Source organism: Tursiops truncatus, chromosome 7 (genome assembly GCF_011762595.2).
Source record: "Tursiops truncatus isolate mTurTru1 chromosome 7, mTurTru1.mat.Y, whole genome shotgun sequence".
Taxonomy (NCBI): domain Eukaryota; kingdom Metazoa; phylum Chordata; class Mammalia; order Artiodactyla; family Delphinidae; genus Tursiops; species Tursiops truncatus.
Genome location: NC_047040.1, coordinates 113,829,194 through 113,844,291, shown reverse-complemented (window position 1 = coordinate 113,844,291; position 15,098 = coordinate 113,829,194). Strand labels below are relative to the sequence as shown.

Here is a 15,098-nt window from a genome sequence, read left to right as displayed (position 1 = left end):
TTCTCTAGTAAATTACTAAGAAAGCACATGGAGGAAGTAAATTTTTCAATCTCTGAAGGAGTGAAAAAGCTCTTATTCACTTGAGTAATTATCCAATTAATTAATAATCTGGAGATAGAAAAGTGCAACCTGCAGAGAGAGAAAATAACGAGGCAGACCCCAAAATAAGAGAGGAAAGATGTTAAGAGAGGGTTCTGTTAGCTATTTTGGACTCTTAAATCCGAAAAGGTAAAATCTGGGAGGAGATACAATGAAAACCTGTTGAATTCTGAAGGAGGTGAAGAAACGCAGCATCACTTTGCTCATCACACTTTACAATATAATTACTCACCTGCCAACATTGAGACCGCACAGGAATAGTTTCAAGGGGGAAACAAGAGAAATACTAGTCTAGTTTATAGGATGAGAAAGAAAAAGAGGGCACTCGATCGTACAACCAGTTCGAAGCACAAAACGTCATCAAACACTTACTGGGCCCCCAGGACGCCCCGCAATCAAAGGCGAATGGACGCGGGTCCTGCTCCCGGAGCTCACCGGCTCCAAGGAGTCAGAGTGGCCCGAGGCGGGAGTGCGTGGGGAAGGCAGCCGCCAGGTCATGATGGACCACCAGCGGCGGCAGGGGCCCCCGGGGGGTGGCTGCACCCGGTAAGTCATCCTCACAGAGCGGAGAGGATGCGGACGGACGAGACGGAGCCCATGGGGGCCTGAGGGACCGGCTGAGGGCAGGGCTGGCGTGGCTCCCATGGTGCGTCTGCTCTGGGTGCCTTCATAGCTCCAAGCACAAGGAAACGAGATGTAGGCCTGGGAGCTGAGGTGAGAGAAGTGTGGTTGAGCAAGACTGGGTTTGTGACGCGGTAAGACAGCCAAAGCAGCTCACACGGTAAGAGGGAGCAGATCCAGAAGACCAAGGGCCAGAGACACAGCCTCGAAGAACGACCCGCTCAGGCTGGGAATAAGAGCGTAAGAAAGGCCCACGCCACAGGAGGGACCTTGCGCGAGGAGGAGCCAGCCACGCGAGAGGAGCCAGCCATGCGAGAGGAGGAGCCACGCGAGAAGGAGCCAGCCACGCGAGAAGGAGCCAGCCACGTGAGAGGAGCCAGCCACGCGAGAGGAGCCAGCCATGCGAGAGGAGGAGCCACGCGAGAAGGAGCCAGCCACGCGAGAGGAGGGGCCTAGCCACTGGAGGGACCGTGCGAGAGGAGAAACGTCTCGAGAGGTGTGGTGGGAACAGCGAAGGGTGGGAGCCAAGGCAGGGAAAGGGACAGGGTGTCCTGGCACGGAATGCTTCCAAGAGGCTGGGGTCCCATGGGTGTCCTGCCCAGTTCGACCAGGACAGCCTGGGTGTGTGCCTGCTACCTTGATCTCGTTATTCATTAACGTCCAGCTCCTCTCATCAGTCGCGTGGTCCCCGGGTAGACCAAAGACTGCACCCTGTCTAGTGAATGTGGCAACACAGGCCCTGGTGACTGAAGCCCGTGGGTGGCGCGTGGGAGCCAGGGTGCGGCTGGCTGAGAAATGGGCAGAGGTGGAGGCAGGGGTCGTGGGTGAGGACTGGGCTGCCTCTGTGTCATCTCAGGACACAGGTCACTGAGCATGGTAGGGGCGGGGGTGGGAGCACAGGTGTAGGGATGGCCGTGGGCCGGAGCAGAGCCTCTGTTCCGCCTGGTTGTGTTGTGGACAGGATATCTGTGTACCCCAACGAATACATTGATGCCCTAACCCCGGGTGTGGCTCTGTTTGGAGACAGGCCCATAAGGAGGTAATTAAGGTCAAATGAGGTCTAAGGAGTTGGGGCCCAGATCTGATAGGTTAGTGGCCTTATGAGAAGAGACACCAGAGGGCTCACTCACTCTCTCTCTCTGCCCGCTCAGAGGAAAGGCCATGTGAAGGTAAGGCAGCTGTCTACAAGCCGTCTGGGGAGGGAGGGCTCCCCAGAACCCGAACATGCTGGCCCTGGATCTGGGACTTCCAGCCTCCAGAACTATGAGAAGATAAACGTCCACTGTTTAAGGCCCCCAGTCTGTGGTGCTCTGTTATGGCAGGAGGAAGGGCACAGGAGGGTACGATTCAGACACATGTGGGTGAGAGCAAGATGTTGCTCAGGGGAAGTTCTTCCCCTGAGTCTCAGGAAACGGGAGGTAGACCCGGTCTGTGGAAAATGAAAGAGGAGGTGGCGAGGTCAGAAATCTGAGAAGACACCAGGGGGAGCCTCTGGGAGCCAAGGTAAAGGGAACTGATGTGGGGCACGAAGGGATTCTGAAGCCTGGAAAACTCAGGAATCCTGGCAGCACGACGGGCAGGACATGATGCACCGGGGAGGTCCCTTCCCCAGAGGCCCCTTGGACTCTGTCAGACAGGGCCTGTTGAAGCTGGGTGGGTCCCAGGAGATCCCTGTTTTCTCGTGTCCTCTCGAATGCTGGGCAGCCCTCTGTTTGTCATGTAAGCAAGCAGATAGGATCTGAGTGTTGTGGGGCTTGCCTTGGGCTGCAGGTTGTTCCAGAGCCCGAGTGAAGGTCAGTGGTGAGAAACCTCAGCTTGCTAAGGGCAGGGGTGCAGGCGCCAAACCAGGGGTCACTGCAGGGGCCGCCCTGTGGGCAGAGCTCTAATCCTGGCTATTAAGTCTGCGCTTTCAACAAGGGGTGCCAGGAAGAAAGCTCTGCCTGTCCCTGGCATGCGGGGAATACTGGGGACGGGACAGAGGGAGGGGAACTCTATAGCATCTCCTAAAGGGGGTGCCAAAGCCTAGAGGACTCCCCTAAACAGCGTGGGAAGCACACCTCCTGTTGGACTTCGTGACTCCAAGCTCATCTCTGGCCCCCTCATTAAAATGCTGTGTCCTGACAGTATTTTGTTTATGTTTTATGAAGTGATTAGATTAAACTGAAATCAGTGTCATTTTGCGGTTTGGGAGAGAATTTCATGACAGCGCCTTGGGCACCAGAAACCAGAGTGGCCTCTCTTTGGGAGCAGACGCACATTCTGGCTAAGAACAGCTGGGTTTGGGTCCTCACGCCACCGTGTCCAGCTGGGTGACCTTGACCAGTGGCTTCACCTCTCTCTGAGCCTCTGTGTCATGTGCACAATGAGCGTACTGATTGTTGGTGTGAGAAGCAAATCAGTGCCAGGAAGGAATGAGCAGAGTACCTGGTGTGAAGTAAGTGCTCAGTAAGGGAAGCCTTCACCATCATCACCATCATCGTCATCAGTCACGTTAACTTAGGGACAGTAAACGCTCAATAAGAAACGCACAGATACTTCCTCAGAATATTGTCCAAAACTCCCAGGGACTTTCCTCTAAGAGGCCACAGTAGCCAGATCCTCTGGTGGCCTTTGCAGGCCTTCCTAAAATTCTGCTCACCCAGCTGCCACAGAGCTCGTCAGCCTCTGGGTCCAGATGTAGCCCACAGAGGGGCGGGGACCACCATGTGTGCCAGACCCCATCCTTCGAGTTTCTGTGTTTCTGCGCCGTCAACTGAGACGGAATGAAGGGGGGGGGGGGGAAGGGAGGGTGGAGAAGCCCAAGGAACCCATGCCCTGCAGAAGTCTTCTTGTCTGGAAATGGGTCTCCATCGGGTACACCTGCTTCTGTCCTCCGGCTCAGATTCCCTGTCACCAACCCCACTACCCTGAATCCAACATCCAGTGACACCTATTGTGAATCCTGTTCACGCATTTCCCCTGAAACATTACATTTAAGACAGCGGTTCTCAACCAGGGCAGTTTTGCCCTGCCTGCTCCCCAAGGGCATTTGGCAATGTCTGGAGACACTTTGTGTTGGAACGACTTGGAGAGATGGCACTAGCTTCTGGTGGCTAGAGTCAAGGGATGCTCCCAGCACCCCTTGTGAAAAGCCCACGTTTAATATCCAGGATTACAGCGTCAAAGTTAAGAAACCCTGCTTGAAGGAAAAAGCAGCCTTGCACCCCCCTTAACTCAGGTTCTCGGATGGGCAGCTTGCCAGATGCCCTGGATTAAAAAGCCCTCCCCTGAGTGACTCCTCCTCCTTTGCTGACGTATCTGTGTACAATTTTGTAAGCAACGATTGCTTTCAAGATGTCATGCTTCACTACCTGTTGCCATATGAAACTGTCCCAGCTGAGGACAGCCACTATGGATAGCACCATCATTTCATTCACTCATTCATGCATTCATTCAGCCCACACACACTCATTGACTCCCCCTTACGCTGGGACAGGCTCTAGGGATAAAGGGTGAGCGAGACTAAGTCTCAAGGCTCAAGCTCGAAGTGAACATATCGGGAAGGACAGATGTGCTGGTGAATAACAGCGTTCCACGTAGAAGTCCTCATGAGAGACACGGGTGGGGACAGGCGAGGTGTGGCCGGGGTTTCCTACCCAGGTCTAGAAAACTGCCCCATCAGCCATCAGCACTTAGTCCACTGGCAAGGGACCCTCCCGACATCACCCTGTGGAAAGGCAGGGGAGGGGATAGTAATAAGCATTTGGCCTTAGTGACTGCCCCCCCCCCCGCAATTAGAAATATGCCTATGATTTCCCTCAAGAGGGAGCACAAAATGAATACAGAATTGTTTGAATGACCTTCAATTTCAAAATCGAATGTCTGACGCCTCAAACAAACAGGAAAAAAAAAAGCAGGGTTTCATAGGCTGGGAAATAGTCCAACCGAAGTAGTCAGTTCCACTCCTATTTGTTGAAGGAGTTCTCTGCCAAGAAGTGTGAACCTCAGGTCTGGATAAGCCCATAAAATCACCAGAGAACCAATTACACACAGGAACCCACCTCGAAGAACACAAAGCGGTACCGGAGTGCATGAAAATGCACGTAAAGACAAAGGGCGTCCCGGACAGAGCTCTGGGCTCTATTTTCAGCGCTGCCACAAACCAACTGATGTGGAGAAGGTCCCTGCTCTCTGTGGGTCTCAGTTTGCTCCCCTGTAAAAGGAGGTAACTGGACCAGGGCATAATAAAACATCCTTCCAAGGCACACAGAAGACTTGAACCAAGGGGAGGCTCTCCTTTCCCCTCTGTTTATTCCTGAGATAACACCGGGGGTCCCTTTGAGATTAAAATGTAGGTTGAACCTCAGTCCTGAAGCCCAGCTACCTGGAGCGGCTGCCTCCCAGCCCTGGGCACCGAATCACAACACACCTGGAGGCTGCACTGGGCTTCGAACTGTCCCCACCGTCTCAGGTGGCGTTTCCCCGAAGTGGGAGCTCAGACTAACGAGCGGGTGCTGTTGCCCTAGCACCTTCCAACTCCAGCCCTAGGACAAGAGGCTCCAAGTTACAAGCGAGCTGGGAACAGAGCCCCAAACGCCAGCCTGGATGCCACAGAGCCGCCCCTACTGCGTGCCAACACTCCCGTCAGCTCGGGAAGCAGGTCTTTCTTGCAGTCAAACAGGATAGGACCACAGGAAGGCAAGGTCACTGGACGCCAGGAAGGACTTGCCCAGGACAGAGACCGCAGACTCAGAATTAGGTCCCCAAGTGCTCTCCCTGGGAAGTTTCTTGGAACAGAGGCCCCGGCGGCCAGTTTGGAAGGCTGGTGGGAAAGACTGGTTCTGGAATCTGTGCGCCCACTTCCCAACCCCCCCGCCCTCGCTTCCAGCCAGCCAGTCTGGGTGCAGCCACTTTCCCATTCACAAATCCCACAGGGAGAGGCCCGGATTCCCTGGAGTTTCCGAGAAAGAAAGAAAAACACGCCACCCACTGCTGCCTTCTCTGTTCTCGGCCAGCTCCTCCCTGGGCCTGGTTTGGGGAGACCAGCTGCTCCCAGGAGTCCCCAGACACACAGACATTGGGGAGCCAAACCCACAGGAGAGACGAGGGGGAGAGCCGCAGACGCGGTCCCATCACAGAACCAGCAGCTGCTGCGGCCAGAGCTTTCGGAGGTCTCCCCATCCGCAGCCCGGTGTGTGTGCAAATGTCAAGGCTTTGGAGCTGACGGATTGGGTTCCAGTTGTCTTTTATCGGGGCAAGATTTTTGGTCTTTCCAAGTCTCGCTTTTCTTGTCCGCAAAGTGAGGGTGAAAACATCAACCTCGAAAGGTGATGATGAGGTTTCAAGGAGATAACGCAGGCAAAGCGCCCGGCACACAAAACGCACGGCCAGGGGCGGCTCCAGAACTCCGCCTAGGAGGGCCCCGGAGGCGCAGCCGGGAGGAAGGGGTGGGCTGGAGGGCAAGGGGGTTATCTCAGCGCTGCCTGCGCCCAGGCTCATGCCGAAGGTGTTCTGGAGGAGCGGGCCGTCCGGAGAGGAGCGGAGAGAGATCGTAGCTGTGGGGGACGCATGCGGAGGAAGGGCTCCCACTCCCCAGCGGAAGATCGGCCCCCACCCCCACCCCGCGTGGGACCCGCGGAGGCGCGCGTACTCACGGCGTGCGCGGCGCAGGCAAGCAGCAGCAGCGGAGGCAGGAGGGCGCGCATGGTGCCGCGTGCGCTCCCTGGGCGCCCCGACGGCCGCCTGCCCGCGCGCACCACCCGTTCCGGGCTCAGCGCTCCCAGCCTCCTCTCGGACCCTGGTCGGCCCCCGCGCCCCGGGGAGCCATGGCCCCACCCGGGACTTCGCCTCCTCGGACTAGGTGGCCGCGAGCCACGCCGCCCGGCCGGTTGATAAGGACGCGGCGCGGCGTGCAGTCCTCCGCCCACCGCGGCTGGCTGGGGGCCCGCGCGGAGGTCGGCGGCGGAAGAGGCAGAGGGAAGGCGCGGCCGCAGCGGCTCCCACGGGCTCGGCCTGCCCCGCCGCCACACCCCCAGGGACGGAAAGAGCCCTCCCCAAAGCCCGGGTCAGCCCCGCCGCCGCTGCGCGGCGTGCGCCACCTTTTCGAGCCGCTGTTCTCCTCCGGAACAACACGTCTAATAATACCCAACTACCTTCCGGTGAAAGAAGGTTGGGCGAGTGCCCTGTGACACAGCGGGCGCTTGGGAAATCGCTATGGCATCTATTCTGGGGGGCAGCTACTCTATTTCCGATTTTCACTTTATTTTTCTTTCTGATTAGTTACACACGCTCATTCCAGAAAGTTGCACACCCATCACACTGAGAAGCCTTTGATGATCAGGTGAGACGGAGGAAGACCATCCGGTGTACCCAGGCATTTGGGGCTGTGCTGGAGGCTTTGTGCTTCCTGGTGTCCCCGGGAGGCTATTTCAGCATCAGGCAGGTGTGCCCGGCAGCCGCTCATGCTCAGTCTGAGGCCTCAGATGTCCTGGAGGTTGGCTTTTGGCCTCTCGGTACAAGGCATCTTCAAATGGCTTTTGTAGACCCAAGTTTTTCTTTTTCTGCCCTGGTGCCCATTCCCTTTCCTCGTGTCTCTCCTATCTAGATCTTTGTCTCAGGCACTTAAAGTCCGTCAGCTCATTGAGTTCCCCTCCCCCCACCCGCTCCTGCACACGTGGAGGTGAGGCGAGCTCTGCGTGATTGACGCATTTGGGATAAGGATTGGCCTGAGGTTCTGTGGGCGTGCGCACACACACGCACACGCACGCACGTGCACGCACAGTGCTCCCACTAGCAGAGAGCCTATAACTGGATTGCCCTGGGCCAGGCTGTCATTGGAGGTCAAGGTTCTGACTGCCTTGATCCAGTGTGGTCAGTGGCAGGTGGTGGTTTTTATCTCATTCCAGGCCACAAGTATAAGCCACATTCTCCAACATTATCAGTGACAAACCCACTTGCCCACAAGTATAAGCCATATTCTCCAAGACCAACGTTATCACTAATAAAAGTGATATTGGGCCCCATCTGTCTTAATCGTATTTCTCAACTTGTTCAAGATTCAGGCTGGAAAAAAAAGTTATCAACTGGGTTTCCCTAAACCCCGACATCATAAACGTGCATTAGAAAGTGCATGAGTTAAAGACGTGCCATTTTTACTGTATAGACTTTCGTGTTACTTGAATAGTTTCTGTAACCACTGTGTCGTGATTGCCAGTGAAAAAGCAAAACGACATTTGTTCTGGGCAATTCAATCAATTTCTGGCCTGTGGCAAACCATTCTTCCTTAAATAGGATGCTCTGTCTCTCAGAGTATTGAGAAAAAGATCTGAAATGCTCTGTGGGAAGCCATGGATGCAGTCAGTGGCTTTGTAAAACCTGCCTGAGAAAACAATTTGAGAATAGGAGTGGAAGGGAGAAGGTAGGGAACTAACCATGTATTTAATACCCGCCGTGTGCTAGGGAGTCTTTTAGTAATTTGGGGTGTGTTACCATAGCCAGTCCTCCAAGACTCAGTGAGAGGCCTTCACTTTGTCTGAGGAATAGGATGGGAACTGGAGGCTTGGGGAAGGTAAACACTTGCCCAGGACTGAGCCCAAAGCCCCGGCCCTGCGTCCTTTGCGGGGCACTGGGATTTCTCTCAATCGTGAAGATGACTTCCTTACCCTCAGGGTTTCCAAAGCTCTTTTGCCTGCAGCATCTCCTTTGATCCTAGAAACAACTCCAGAGGTCGGTAGGACCAACGATCAGGGGCTGAAGGAGAGGGAGACCCCATGGCTCACATGGTTTCATTGAAGAGTTTAATGAAAGAACACCGTGCGGAGGTGTGAGCAGGATGAGGGAACCGAGAGGGGACATGAGGTGCCGGGCTCGGCCGCAGCAGGCCTGACAGGTGACAGAGACCCTCTCCTTGACCAGACGTTGGTTGGGCTCCTCTGAGCCTCTTCTCGACTAGGCTCTGACCTGGGCCCGTCTGTCTTTGGCCTGCACGCCCAGCCTCAGCGAGACTCCGGCCTTCGGTTCCTGGGAATCCTTCCCCCTTGATGTCTGATTGAGCTCCTCGTCCCCCACCTGTGATGTCTAATCCCACCCTGCCTTCAGCAAGAAGGCTGTTCTCTCAGTTTAGCAGGAAATCTCCCTGTCTTGATGCCTCCTCTGAGTAGTCTTCCATCCACTGCCGCCCTCACCCTGCTCCCTGGCTACGAATCCCCGCTTGTTCTTGCTGTATTTGAAGTTGAGCCCCAGCTCTCTGCCCTATTGCAATACCTCGGTTGTAACAGTCTTTTTTTAATTAATTTTTATTGGAGTATAGTTGATTTACAATGTCGTGTTAATTTCTGCTGTGCATACAGCAAAGTGAATCAGTTATATGTATATCCACTCTTTTTTAGATTTGTTACCCGTATAGGTCATTACAGAATACTGAGTAGAGTTCCTTTGGCTATACAGTAGGTTCTTATTAGTTATCTATTTTATACATGGTGGTGTGTATAAGTCAACCCCAACTTCCCAATGTGTCCCCCCCTCCCCTTATCCCCTGGTAACCTGGATGTTTGTTTTTTGTACAGCCGTGACTCTACTTCTCTTTTGTAAATAAGTTCATTTGTACCCGATTCTTAGATTCCACATATAAGCAATACCATGTGGTATTTGTCTTTCTCTGTCGGACTTAATAACATCACTTAGTATGATAATCTCTAGGTCCATCCATGTAGCTGCAGATGGCATTATTTCATTCCTTTTTATGGCTGAGTAATATGCCATTGTGTATATATACCACATCTTCTTTATCCATTCCTCTGTCGATGGACATTTAGGTTGCTTCCGTGTCCTGGCTATTGTAACAGTCTTGAATAAAGGCTTCCTTACCATTTTAATAAGAATCAGAATAATCCTCCTTTAACAAGGAGCAGAGAGAGAAAGCAGTGTGCCCCGAAGCTGGCAAGAGCTGCCCTTGGGAATGCAGCCCCTGTCACAGCTGTGGCCTGGCAAGGGGTCAGGTTGGGATAAATACCCTGACCTCTCCTCTGCCCGCAGAATCTCCTGGCAGTGTCCTCCATCGGCTGGACCCAACCCAAAGCCAGAAACAAGGCAGACAGAGGGGGAAGAAACTATCCACAGAGTTTAACCTTCTGCGTGGAGAAGGTAGGGTTGAGGCAAAAGGAGAATAACCCCACTTGGATATATCATTGTGCCCATTTAACAGATGAAGAAACCAAAGTGGATGGGGCCAAAGGTCCAGATCACACAGGACTGTCTGTACTGAAACGCTGGTCTTTTGATTCCCAGCCCTGAGTTGTCTCCATCATGCTTATACCCCTTACACCTGAATCTAGTGATGGACAATCAGAGCAATGATTTACTATCCTTTCGAAGTCCCGGGGGCTAACTGGGCTCGGCAGGCAGTTCTGGTTCGGGGTGTCTCACGTGGTTGCAGTCAGAGTCACCCTAAGACATGCTTGCTTGGATGGCTGGGGCTGGAGTGGCTGGGGTTCCTCGGGGTCCCCCTCTATCTCTGCGTGGATCTCTGCGTGCTCCCTCCACATGGTCCCAGCGTCAGGCAGCCTCAGGGTGCCTGGGCTTCTTTTTTTTTTTTAACTTATCTTTTATTTATTATTTATTTATTTATTTATTTATTTATTTATTTTTGACCACACTGTGTGGCATGTGGGATCTTAGTTCCCCGACAAGGGATCTATCCTGCGGCCCTTGCGTTGGAAGCCCAGAGTCCTAACCACTGTACCACCAGGGAAGTCCCCTGCCTGGGCTTCTTACATCGTGGCTCTTGATCCCCAAGGTGCTTGTCCCAAGAGAGAGCCGGTGGACAGTATACCGTAATTTATGACCCAGCCTCAGAGGTCATACAGTGCTGCTTCCGCTGCTTTCTGTTGTCTAGACAATCACAAAAGCCGGCCCCTGTTCTAGGCGAGGCAGAATAGATGCTGCCTCTTGATGGAAGAGTAGGAAGATCCCGGAGGAGCATGTGAAACCCTAAGTACTGCTAGGTGGGATGTGGAAAGAAACTGTATGTCCACCCTCTAAATTCATTATAACCCCTGTGAGCGTCAGAGAGGGGCATCTATTTGATTTTGATGATTTTCAAGGTCTTCAGTCCTATCCCTTTCTCCAAGTTACACTGCAGAGGTGGAGTGGGGCATATAAACCTAAGTCATGACCGCTTCAAACGCTAGAAGTCATGTTCTCACAACAGTAACTTAAAAGTTACCCTGAAACTCTAATTCGAAAAGATATATGCACCCCAATGTTCATAGCAGCACTATTTACAGCAGCCAAGATGTGGAAGCAACCTAAGTGTAAGCGTCCATCGACAGAGGAATGGCTAAAGAAGATGTGGTATATATAAACAATGGAATACTACTCAGCCATAAAAAAGAATGAAATAATGCCATTTGCAGCAACATGGATGGACCTAGACATTATCATACTAAGTGAAGTAAGTCAGAAAGAGAAAGACAAATACTGTATGATATCACTTATATGTGGAATCTAAAATATGATACAAATGAACTTATTTACAAAACAGAAACAGACTCACAGACATAGAAAACAAACATAAGTTTACCAAAGGGGAAAGGGGGTGGAGGAAGGGCAAATTAGGAGTTTGGGATTAGCAGGTACAAACTACTATATATAAAATAGATAAACAACAAGCACCTACTGTATAGCATGGAAACTATACTCAATATTTTGTAATAACCTCTAATGGAAAAGAATCTAAAAAGACTATCTATCTATCTATAAATTATATATCTGAATCACTTTGCTGTACACCTGCAACTAACACAACATTGTAAATCAACTATACTTCAATAAAAAAAATTTTTTTAAGTTACCCTGAGGATGGGAGATCCTGTATTTGGTTCCAGGGTAACTTGTTCCCTAACTGTTTCATACAGATATTCTTATCACCCCTGTAAGGCAGAGTGTAAGGCTAAATACTGAAGGGCACCAGCACGTCACCCCAAATATGCCGCTTTGGCATAAGGATTCTTTTGAGCTAAAGGGAACTGAGAAGCAGCAGACACAGGAAGAGCTCTTCACCTCCCCAGAACTGCCCAAAGTAAAGTCCAAAGCTGCCCTTATGTAAAGGAAATTTCCATTTATAAGAAGTCTCTGTAGCAGGAAGAGAGCTACTCCTGAAGACAAGCCTTATCATCTGAGAGAGCCTTACCTGCACAGCGAGACAAACCTCATTCACCATGCAGGCACCCCTCCTTCCTAGCTCAGCTCCCCACCCAGAAGCCCCGAAACCACTTTTCCTTTGTTTAGCCTAAGACAGTATATAAACCTCAATCATCTGGGGACTTCCCCGGTGCCCAGTGGTGAAGACTCCGCGCTCCCAAAGCAGGGGAGCCGAGTTCGATCTCTGGTCAGGGAACTAGATCCCACATGCCGCAACTAAGACCCGGCGCAGCCAAATAATTAAATATTTTTTAAAATAATAAATAAACCCCAATCATCTGGCTGCCTCCTGGACTCTGGTTTCCTTGTGAAAGTCCGTGCATAAGTGGGTAATTAAAACTGTTTTTTCTCCTGTTAATCTGTCTTTTATCAGACCGATTCGCACAGGCTTCAGCCATTGAAACTGGGAGGGGAAAGGGAATGAGGTTTCTCCTCCCCTACAGTGCAAATCCCCACCCCCGACCAAAATGAAATATAAACATTTCCCTGGCATCAAAAGGGAAAGAGAGCTTTTCCTCTCTCCCTTTTCTTTCAACAGTTCCTCTAGAAAACTTATAAATCCCATTTGTCTCTTTGAGATGTATGTAGATCTTTATAAAAGCTCAACAGCCTCTTGCCAGTTTTGCATCCCAGGAATGTCTTTCATGAAGGTCTTGGAACCATCTCTTTGCAATGTGAATGTCAAGGAGGATGGTGCCCTGTCTTCCTAATACTGTGGGAGTTTAGCCCAAGCACTTGGCTCCAAGTTGTAATTTCCTGCTTGTCAAAAGGATAGGAGAAGTTTTATTTTTCCTTTGTTAAAGACAATTAGCATGTGTGCTATGGATTGTATCTGTCTGGCTTTATAAAAGGGTAAGATTTCTATTTGTCTTTGCCATGGGATTGCCAGTGATGTGCATCAGAGTCTGGTTATTCATGGCCACTCAAAAATAAAACGGATTCATTCTTTTCTTCATTTTGTGGAGAGGGGTCACATGGTTGGCTGGAGATTTATGTTTAACTACTTCAACAAGAAATTAGGATATATATAGAGAGAGAGAGAGAACGTAGCTAAGCACATCCACTCAGTGCTTATTTATTGAGCAGCTACTGTGTTCCACGTGCTGTGCCGGACCAATAGAGGTCTGGGGAAATTGCCTGCATGAAGCCCATGGTGCTGTGATTGCACCCCGTTCCCGGGAGGCCTGGAAAGATGACTGAGGCTGGTAGTCAAGACTTCAGAAGTTTGCACAACCACACTTTTAACAAACCTATTGGTTGGCTGAAGTAAGCAACTGCAGAATGTATGGTGGGTATCATAAACTGGGATAAATTCTGTGGGAGCGTATACATACTAAAGGACCAGACTAAGCCTTGAGGGTTAATGTATTAGGCTGCCATGTCACTCATCATCTTTGTAGATAAATTACATTTGGATAGTGATGATTTTACAAGGTTCAACCTCCTAGGCGTGTGTTGGTTGTGTCTGGCCAACCGCCATTCCCTCTTCTTCTGCTACAAGGAGCTCCCTTGGCCGTCCCCACTCGCAGTCCACGTGGCTTGGGTGGGACTTGCAGCACAGGCAGCCCAGGCGTGAGCATGTGACCCAGACCTGGGCAAGGAGAGTCGCCCCCGCCAACTGACCACAGTGACTGCTTCAGGGATGGACACACGGCTGAAGCAGGGCCAATAGGAGGGGCACCAACAGAACCTACGTGATGGCATATTACGCAGAAGGTGGTAGCAAGATGGCAGCCTTCCAACGTTATGGAGAGACCCAAGGGACAAAGAAGCCATCCTCTGGCACCTGCCCGCAGCTGTGGTGGACGCCTCGATAGATAGGTAGGTAGGTAGATAGATAGATACGTAGATAAACAGATAGATAATTTTTATTATTTTATTTTATTTTTAAACGTTGAGCATAGTTGATTTACAGTGTTGTGTTAATTTCTGCTGTACAGCTAAGTGAATTAGTTATACATACATATGTATTCTTTTTCATATTCTTTTCCATTGTGGATTATCACAGGGTATTGAATAGAGTTCCCTCAGATAGATAGTTTTTTTTTTTTTTTTTTTTTGAGATAGATAGTTTTTAAACTTTTATTTTTTTAACTTTCGAATTCATTTCTGTCACTTGTAATAAAAAGAGCCCTGCATACACTATGGAAGCTTCCCAGGACAGTGATGCTTGAGCTGCAGGGGTTGGTTTGGGGGCGGGGGGATGAAGAGAGTGCCGGGGGAGGGGTGTGGTGGGGGAGCGAGGAGCTGGCCTGGGGGTCCAGGTCTAAGCCCCCTGAACGAACTACACCAGTGAAACCTCACTGAACTTGCTCTGCCCCTTCAGCTAATCAATAAACCAAACAAAAAGGTCTGTTCTCCCTTGCGTGTGAGCTCCTCTGGGACTCAAGCTAATGCATTATTGATGAGCCATAAATGATGGGGCCGGCATGCTTTCCTATTCAGTGCTGAAGTGCAAAGGTGTACACTGACGTTTGCATGAGGTTTTAGGGCTCGGGCCCACTGGTTACTTTGGTATGGGGGCTGGCTTTTTCAGGAAAGCAGTTTTTACTTCTCTAACTTTCCTCCTCCATTTGTCAGCATCCGTTTAAACATTTGCATGAAATATTATCATTAAAAGAGATCAGATAAAAGAGAGCAAATAAAACCATATCTGAAAGACAGCGTTGCTAATGCTCTCCAGGCCTTATCTTCACTGGACGGAGCGAAGAAAGGTCAGGTGCACGCTGGCCTCCCAGAGGCTCCCTGCTTTTCTGCCTACTAAGGCAGTTTGACTTGGCACACAGAAAAGAAGGTTGGCAACAGACAAACTTGGATTCTGTTCCTAATTTAGTCATCAATTACTGTGACCCTGGGCAAGTTACTTTAGCCCTTTAAGCCTCGATTTCCTCATCTGTAAAGTGGGGAAAATAATACCAATCTTTCAGCATTGCATGAGGTTGAAAATAATCCAGTGCAATTAAATTATCTAGCGATACTAATTAAGATGCATGTGGCGGGACTTCCCTGGTGGCACAGTGGTTAAGAATCCACCTGCTAATGCAGGTGACACGGGTTCGAGCCCTGGTCCGGGAAGATCCCACATGCCGTGGAGCAACTAAGCCCGTGCGCCACAACTACTGAGCCTGCGCTCTAAAGCCCATGAGCCATAACTACTGAAGCCTGCTCACCTAGAGCCCGTGCTCTGCAACAAGAGAAGC

General features: G+C 51.0%; 1 protein-coding gene across 1 annotated transcript in view; it reads right to left on the bottom strand.

The window, feature by feature from the left end:
- Window positions 1-751, bottom strand: part of SCTR (secretin receptor) — a 58,349-nt gene extending 57,598 nt beyond the window's left edge. The window contains exon 1 of the mRNA XM_033860341.2: window positions 472-751. Coding sequence (XP_033716232.2) covers window positions 472-744 — 273 coding nt within the window. The 5' untranslated portion in view covers window positions 745-751. The remainder of the gene's footprint in view (window positions 1-471) is intronic.
- Window positions 752-15,098: the final 14,347 nt, after the last annotated feature.